The 9,241-nt window shown below is 42.8% G+C and overlaps 2 protein-coding genes across 4 annotated transcripts in view; one reads left to right on the top strand and one right to left on the bottom strand.

Moving 5' to 3' along the window:
• Nucleotides 1–7,050, top strand: part of LOC126408262 (histone H4) — a 583,921-nt gene extending 576,871 nt beyond the window's left edge. Inside the window, exon 2 of the mRNA XM_050073727.1 lies at nucleotides 6,996–7,050. Within this exon, the coding sequence (XP_049929684.1) occupies nucleotides 6,996–7,000 (5 nt within the window). The 3' untranslated portion in view covers nucleotides 7,001–7,050. The remainder of the gene's footprint in view (nucleotides 1–6,995) is intronic.
• A 1,569-nt stretch (nucleotides 7,051–8,619) lies between these two features.
• LOC126408236 (histone H2A-like) overlaps nucleotides 8,620–9,241 on the bottom strand; it is a 6,110-nt gene continuing 5,488 nt past the window's right edge. Inside the window, exon 3 of one of the 3 annotated variants that reach the window (XM_050073693.1) lies at nucleotides 8,620–9,236. In XM_050073693.1, coding sequence (XP_049929650.1) covers nucleotides 8,870–9,236 — 367 coding nt within the window. In that variant the 3' untranslated portion in view covers nucleotides 8,620–8,869. The remainder of the gene's footprint in view (nucleotides 9,237–9,241) is intronic. The other 2 variants (XM_050073694.1, XM_050073695.1) reach the window with 2 other exon arrangements.

Here is a 9,241-nt window from a genome sequence, read left to right as displayed (position 1 = left end):
GATATGAGTTAATCTGAGAGACAGTGGAGCACAAAGGCTCCGGAGAAGAAGCCGAGTTAGTGACATCCAGAATGGCCGAGTTAGCAAGATGCAGTAATAGAATACGAGAGAGAGAGAGAGAGAGAGAGAGAAGGAGAGAAGAAGAGAAGGTGCCCGGTGTATTATAGGGGGGTCCTCCGGCAGACTAGGCCTAAGTTCACATGGCAAGATCTGGTAGACAGGGAAATCACAAAACACGTCACATCACTGAGAAATGCAATTAACCCCACCACAGAGCACCACCCCCTCACCAAACCCATCACCACCCAAGAAATTCAACTACACCTGGAAAAAAATGAAGAATAAAGCACCGGGAGAAGACAGTGTGGACACTGTATTAATAAAACAAGCACCGATCATCTACCTTCAACACCTTGGACAACTCTTCACCACCTGCCTCACCACCGGACACTTCCCCTCACCCTGGAAAACTGCACTTGTCACCATGATCCACAAACCAGGGAAAGACCCCCACAACGTCACCAGCTACCATCCCATAAGCGTCCTCAGTCATATTGGAAAACTGTTTGCACGAATCCTCACATCACGACTCAATAACCACATCGAATCAATGGGCCTCATAGCAATATACCAAGCCGGATTCAGAAAAGGAAGAGCCACCACAGACAACATCCTCTGTTTATCAGAAGACATCCACAGAAATTTCAATAAAAAACAAATAACCCTGGCAATATTCTTCGACATTGAAAAAGCATTTGACAAAGTATGGCATAACGGACTCAAATTCAGACTTCTGGACTCAAACCTCCAACTCCCACAACCCACCCAGTCCATCAGCTCCAACTTCCTCAGTAACCGACAAATAAAAGTCAAAGTTGCCTCCACCCTCTCATCACCTTTCACCCCCCAAGCAGGAGTTCCCCAAGGTGCAGTTCTAAGTCCCCTCCTATTCCTTCTATACATTTCCGATATCTACTACCCCCCAGCCACTATAGCCAAAGTCTCACAGTTCGCCGATGATCTTTGGGTCAAGCTGGTCAAGCTCAAAAAACCCACAACTAGCAGCCAAAAAACTCAACACATGCATCGCTGAAATAGAAAACTGGTCAAATCTCTGGAGAATCAAACTAAACCCTGCCAAAACTCAATGCATTCTCTTCACCAAAAACCAGCACCTACAGCCCAACATCAACCTGTCACTTAACAAGCAACCAATCCACCTCAGTAAAGAAGCAACCTTCCTCGGAGTCACCTTCCAAAACAATATGACCTGGACCAAACACATCAATAACCTGGAACAAAAAACAAACAATAGACTCAATCATCTCAAAGCCCTCTGTGGAAAACATGGCGCATCACCCTCAACAGTTATCAAAGTCTACCTATCATACATCAGACCACTATTCGAATACTCCGTCCCCGCCTGGATCACCATCTCTGACAACCAATCACAACGACTACAGACAATACAAAACAAATCACTGAAACTGGCCCACAGACTCCCCTTCTTCATCAGTAACCACTACATACACTCAATAACAGGCATCCAGACCATAAGACAACGTCACCAAACCATAGCCCTGAAATATCTCAAGACCGCAACAACCAACCCCGCCCTGCAGAAGACCGTCAAGGAAGCCCACCTCGCAACCAACACACCCCTGTCATTCATCCTCCAACTGACCAACACCACCCCACCTCCAAACCCCCATGACCTGAGTAACTGAGTACACTACAACACCAACCACTCACATGCTCACATGAACACACACACACATGCACCAATGTAGACAAAACACTATTCACAATGTAGACTGCACGTTATATACACAGGCCTGCACTAAACACACATGGACACACACACACACACACACACACACACAAATGTAAATTTAACACAACATGCACTATACACTTTCTCTCTCTCTCTATCTCTATCTCTATCTCTATCTCTTTCTATCTCTCTGTCTCTGTCTCTGTCTCTCTCTCTCTCTCTCTCTCTCTCTCTCTGTTTCATGCCTTGCCCCACATGTGTCCTCCTCCCTCCAGAGTCCAGCTCCTCCCACCTCTCCGCCACCACCAGCAACATCAATGGATAGAAAAAGGCACAAGCCCTGAACTATCCCACCAAGTACAAGCCATCGTATCGTACCAAACTTCAGAAGGTCCTCTTGCTCTTTGTGTGGAGAAAACGTCTACAACTGTGGCTGTATAACGAGGCTTGCAAACCCGTGAAGGAAGACAAGTAAACACTAATCATCTCTTATGTACTTCTCATCCCGGTGGTAAGGCGTCTTGAAGTTTGGGCACCTCGTCACAAACCCCGGGATTAAGTAATTCACTAAAGCACTTATCACTATCTGTTCACTTGCTCACCTAACACACGTATTGTTTGCTGTCTTCCATAAGGCAGGGTTTTCCTCCCTTCTCTGGGAGAAGGCTGTAACTCAGCCTATTTCTAGTGGATACTTCCCAAAATTTAAATCGCAATTGAATGTTATAACCCTTTCTGTATATTTAACTTATTATTCTAAGTGTTATCCTTCAATATTTTCCTTTTTTAAATTAAGAACTTTGCTCAGTTTATCTATTTTTCTTCCTTTTAAATTGGTTTTAATCATTTTTATCCATTTTAAAATAACTAAATTGCAAGTTATTGAAACACACACTGGCACGCACATACAAAATGACAGCAAAACAATGCTCCAACACAATGACACCAGAACATAGGCGAGCTGTGTGGTCCAAAGCCTTTAATGGAAAAATAAACTCAACTAAAACCTCTACCAAATTAAAGCCTGCTGATCCACTGAAGCCAACCAAACAAAATCCTCTTGACAATATCAAGCCAAAACCAACTCCTCTTCCCTCTGACCCTCATCCAGCTGCCAACCCAAGCACTGACAACTTTATTGAAGAGACGCTGCAGACTGTCGAGCAAGGGTTAGCAAGTGCCCCCAAACCACCTTTGATCAGCAGCACCCAATGCTCTCAAAATAAACAAGATGAAATCCTGAAATCAATTTTCGGACAAATTCAAACCCTGTTCAATGATCTCAGTTATCATATTCAACAAACTCCACTTGCTTCATTTGTGCCAGAATTGAAAAGCACACTCACCAAAATGGATATCTTTCTACAAAATGGAAACAAACCTGCTCCTGCTGTAGCCCATGCCCATCGATCATATGCTCAGGCTGTAACAGCCAATGATGACAGCGGCTTTGAACTGGTTCAAAATCCTAAAAAAAGATACAGACCAAACTCAAGTCCTCAAGCAATGCCACCACCTGAAACAACACAGCAGTCCAACACTCCCCCACCAATAATCATTGACAACATCAACAGAGCAGTATTTCAAACTGAAAAGGACATTGCCAAAGAAATAATGCGCTGTAAACCAACAATATCACTCCATAAGTTGGTTAACCTGCAGCGGGGAGGGCTGCTGGTTTTCCCAAAAGACCCCAAATCAATGAACCAGCTCCTAGCACCATGGCCTGAAAAAGCTTTTCAAAGCTCCAACCTCAGCGTGAAGCTGGCAAACCACCAAGGCAGGACAGGACCACAACAAGCTAACAGTCATTAAATCATCATTAAAGGACCATCACTCAACATCACCGTCAACCAAATCAAAGAGGAACTTAATAACCAAGGCATTGAGATACTGAGAGCCCATCGCATCATCAGCAGGAGAACAGAGACCCCCACCACCTTTATCAGGGTCTCCTTGACTAACCCTGATGATGCCACTAAACTTCTAAGGGAAGGATTTTTCATGGACTTTTTCCACTATCAGTCGAAAAAGCACACACTGCTCTGAACATCAAACAGTGTTTTAGCTGCCAGGGGTTTAACTACACAGCCCCACAGTGCAGAAACAAAACTAAATGTGTCAGATGTGGAGAAGAACACTCACACAAAACATGTGACAAAGCCAAACATGGAGCAAAATGTGCTAACTGTGGTGGTAATCATTCTGCGGCTTCCAAGCAATGTCCAACATATTTATCCCAGATCTGGCCCCACCCATGCCCGGACCCAGTCTCTCTCTCAGCTCCACTCAGGTCACAAAACCACCAGACCCCTAGCACAACGCACCACCCTCCAAGATGACCTGAAGACCTTGTGCCAGGACGGAAAACAATTTGAAGTCATCTGGAAATGTCTGGAAAAAGGGCCAATTTAACATTTTTTATATTAACATAAGAGGCATAAGCTCAAACAGAGAAGAGCTACTGCACATTCTACAGGAAAAAGACGTGCATGTAGCTTCAGTAAATGAAACATTCCTCTCCCCCCACATCGATTTCTCTCTACCTGGATATGACATCATAAGAAGTGACAGACCTCAGGGAAAAGGTGGAGGAGTGGCTCTGCTTATTAAAAGACCATGAAACTACGATCTCCTTGAGTCCTGAACAAGCCCAGAATAATGAATTTGTTACGGCCAGAGTTAAGCTCTCTTCAAACTCCAGCATGCTCCTCATGTCAGTTTACTGTCCACCTGGTGTCACTCCATCTCCACATCTCTTTCAAGAAACCCGCTTAAAAGAAAAGACAGTTGTAATAATGGGAGATTTTAATGCCAAACATTCATCTTTCAATAACAAAACTACAAACCAGTCAGGTATTATACTAAACAACGTAATCGAACAGTCTGACCTTGTCCTCTTAAACAAAGATGAACCAACACACTATTCGTCCTCTTACAACTCAGTGGATATTCTGGATCTTTGCCTCGCCACCCCAGACCTCAGAGGAAAAGTGATCCAGTTTTCTGTGTGTCCAGATATTGGCAGCGACCACCTTCCAATAATCACCTCATTCAACTTGAAGGCTCAAGCTGCTGCAAGACTAAATACTAACTACTAACTACTAATTACTAAATAAAATATGATTATAAAACAGCAAACTGGGAGGCATTTAAACATTCCACCACCAACCTGAGTAATAATCTCCTTCCTTGTGACCCCGAGCTCTCCACCATCGACCAAAGAGCTCTTTTTTTTGGGACAAATTCTCCTCACAGCCCGGGAAAACACAATAAACCTCAAAGGAGTTCAAAATGGTCCAAAGAATCTTCCACTTTCACTGATACACCTGATAAAAACAAAAAGGAAACTAAGAAGAGAGTTCATGAAAACAAGATCTCCAGAGATTAAACAAAGAGTTAATCAATTACAAACACAAATACGGAGAGAAATAAAGAACATGGGACAGGTTTTACACAGACCTAAAAAATGAAAAAACATGAGAAAAACATTCTGGCAAAAAATTCATCAACTAAATGGAAAGAAAAACAACACTAAAGTCTCAGTACTAAGAAATAATGACAAGATTATTGAAGAAGAAAAAGAAAAGGCAAATGTTTTTAAAGAGCACCTGAAGAACGTCCATTCATGCCCAGAGGACCCTTTATTCGATCCAGAGTGGAAAGAGATTGTAGAGCGGCAGGTCAGTCTGCCTACACATCTACCCATAACAACAAATACAGATACCAATAACCCTCTGATTAAAGCTGTCACAATAACCGAACTCCAAGAGCATTTCAAGAAACTCAAAGTCAAAGCCCTGGGGGAAGATGGGGTAGACAATAGACTCATCAAAGAATCAGCAACAGAATATCTGACTCAACTTGCAGACCTCTTCACAATCTGCCTCCATACTGGTTACTTCCCTAAGCCCTGGAAATCAGCTCTGGTCACCATGATCCCCAAACCACACAAAGACCCTCACCTGGCAGCCAACTATAGACCCATCAGCCTCCTGAGTACTCTGGGCAAACTCCTGGAGAGAGTGCTAGCTGACAGGCTTCAAAGACATTTTGATACTCTAGGAGTTTTGGGGGTCCACCAGGCAGGATTCAGGAGGCAAAGAAGCACAACTGATAACATCCTGAGGCTGGCAGAGGATGTACAGCGTGGCTTTAATAAAAAAGAAGTGACGATTGGAGTCTTCTCTGATATTGAGAAGGCATTCGATAAAATGTGGCAAGATGGACTTGTATACAGGTTGCTGGATCAGAATCTAAAACTCCCACAACAAATGGTGGTGCTTTTAAACAGTTTTTTAAATGACAGAGAAATCGCAGTGAAAGTTGGAACCTCAATCTCTTCCAGATTCAGCCCAGAAGCCGGTGTGCCCCAAGGCTCAGCCCTCAGTCCTCTACTGTTTTATTTGTGACATATATTATCCACCTAGAGGAAAGGGACAGGTCTCGCAGTTCACAGATGACCTCTGCTATTGGGCCTCTGCAAAGAATATAAAATATGCTGCCAAAAAGCTCCAGGTGTGCATCACAGAGATGGAAGGCTGGGCAAACATGTGGAGAGTGAAACTAAATCCTACAAAAACACAATGTGTAATCTTCACCAGACACCCACGCAAAAACCACCAAATAAACCTCAACTTCAAGCTGTATGGAAGAACTCTTCAGGTCACACCAACAGCTAAATTTCTAGGAGTTACCTTCCAACAAAACATGCAGTGGACAGCACATATTGCTGACATGGAAAATGAGGCCAGACGAAGGTTGAACCATCTGAAAGTGCTCTGCGGAAAAAAAGGAGGAGCAAATCCAGAAACGGCTTCAAGGGTGTATCAGTCTTATATTCGACCTCTGTTCGAATATGCAGCGCCTGCCTGGTGTAATGTAGGGGCAGCACAACTAAAGAAACTCCAGACCATACAAAACATTGCAATAAAAATGTGCTACAGAATCCCCAAATACACAAGCAACAAATACACCCACCTTCTCTCTGGCTTCATGACACTGCAAGAACGAATGGTCAGTCTGGGAAAAAAATATCTTCAAGTGAAGCGTATCTCCGGTCTGATCTACGAGGAGACCCACGGTGTGTTGAAGGTCTTCCTGGAGAATGTCATCCGTGATGCCGTCACCTACACCGAGCACGCCAAGAGGAAGACTGTGACTGCCATGGATGTGGTGTATGCTCTGAAGAGGCAGGGCCGCACTCTGTACGGCTTCGGAGGTTAAATCACCGTCTCATCTCACTGCAACACAACGGCTCTTTTAAGAGCCACTCACATGACCTCAAGAGCTCGTTTCTGTTGATTTAATACCGCTGTATGTTCCCATTTGACTTGGTCTCCTCTGAGTCACTCATACTGATTAAGGGAAAAGTGTCCATAGTACCATCTATGTGACGCAATCGTGGCAACATTACTAATGCTTACTCAAAAACAACAGATTATCTGAGAGCAGGCCTGGACTGGCTGTCGGGTATATCTGAAACATTCACTGTCACAAACGGACTTTCACACACCTCATTGCGTGGACTGTCTGAAAAGTATGATGACTTAAAGTAAACGTAACATCAGTATGAAAATATTTTGCCAAAGTCCTACATTCATATTTTTTCTCATTTATTAGCGTCACTACTTACAGTACAAAAAGTAAAGTTACCCCTCTCATGATGCAGAAGGACCACTTCTTAAAATTATTTATAAAATTCTATTAGCCTGTAATTATCATTGCATTAATGTTAATCATTTTATCTGCTGTAGGTAACAATAAGATAAGATAGACCTTTATTGATGCCACAGTTGAGAAATTCCAGTGTTACAGTGGCCAAGGAGAAAGAGTCAGATAAAAAATATCAAAAATGAAAAACTTAAAAACAAGGCATGCAAAAGAAAGTACAAAAATATGAATAAGAAACACCATTTAATAATAATAATAATAATAATCATATTATAATAATAAGCAATGGATTAAAGAGGGCATATCTAGTGCAAAGTGATTGTATGTGCAAAAAGCAGCAACAAGGGGAACAGTAATGTTTATAATGGTGTTTATAACGTGTCCATGGTGCAGTTGGTTAGTAGTCTGACAGCAGCAGGCAGGAAGGACCTGCGATAGCGTTCCTTCACACACTTTGGGTGAATCAGTCTATCGCTGAAGGAGCTCTCCAGAGTTTTTATCTCCTCCTGCAGGGGGTGGGAGTGTTAGTCCTCAGGAGGATGACAGCCGAGCTGTTATCTCTGTCTCCAACCACCTGCACAGAGTCCAGAGAGCATCCCAGGGCAGAGCTGGCCTTCTTGATCAGCTTGTCCAGTTGGACAAGATGGACATTTTAATTCATTAATTTAATAATCATATGGGTAGTTTAATAATATCTCATCATTTATTTGTTGATATGTTGTATATGTCCTTCAAAGTAACGAAAGCTGTCAGATAAATGTAATGGAGTAAGGAGATGCAGAAATAGCCTATAAAATGAAAATACTCAAAGTAGCACCTAAGCCTACTTAGTTACATTCTACCACTGTAAATACAACTGTAGTCAGTGTGTTTAATGGTAGCAGTTGTGAAAAGACCCTGTTTATTATCATTATTTCTTCTAAGACTGGATCATGACTCTTTCCAATAAACTGAGCCCACTTTTGTCTTCGTAAGATGACTATTCATTTTACAATACGCAATGAATTCAGAATTAAGATAAAGCAGCTGTCAGATGAATGTAGTGGAGGAAAGAGTTGCAGAAATAACCTATAAACCAACATGAAATGGAAATACTATTGGACACATGCTCAAGCCTACTTAGATACATTCCACCACTGAAAACACAACTGTAAGAAAAAACATGTTTATTTATATCAATTGTGATAAGATGTGAAAAGAACATTTAGCTCTTGGAGGTTTGTTTTTACTTTTGTAATTAGTCCATAAAATATTAATATTCAGTAGCTATACATAATAAATATTTAATCTAACACTAGCTTTTTTCTCCTTCTTCTTTTATTGTATTGAAATAATAAATGGGGAAATGCTCTTTATGGATGGTGTGGGTGGCTCTTAAAAGAGCCTTTTAGTGAGTAGTTTGTTGATGAGACTGAGGACAGTTCACTTCTTCTTGGCTGCTGCTTTCTTGACTTTGGGCTTGGCTGCCTTCTTTGCGGGGGCTTTCTTGGCTGCAGGGGCCTTTTTGGCCACCTTCTTGGGGCTCTTGGTGGCCTTTTTCGGGCTCTTTGCAGCCTTCTTGGGGCTCTTGGCCGCTGCGGGTTTCTTGGCCTTCTTGGGAGACTTCTTAGCGGCTGCTGGCTTCTTAGCTGCCGCTGTCTTGGGCTTTTTGGCCGCTGCGGGCTTCTTGGCTTTAGGAGCAGCTTTCTTGGCCGGCTTCTTGACCTTCTTAGGTTCGGCAGCCTTCTTGCTCATCTTGAAGGAGCCGGAGGCCCCGGTCCCTTTGGTCTGGACCAGAGAGCCCTTAGCCACCAG

Source organism: Epinephelus moara, chromosome 20, assembly GCF_006386435.1.
Source record: "Epinephelus moara isolate mb chromosome 20, YSFRI_EMoa_1.0, whole genome shotgun sequence".
Lineage (NCBI taxonomy): Eukaryota > Metazoa > Chordata > Actinopteri > Perciformes > Serranidae > Epinephelus > Epinephelus moara.
The sequence above is the reverse complement of the archived record's forward strand: the minus strand, read 5'-3'. Positions and strand labels throughout refer to the sequence as shown.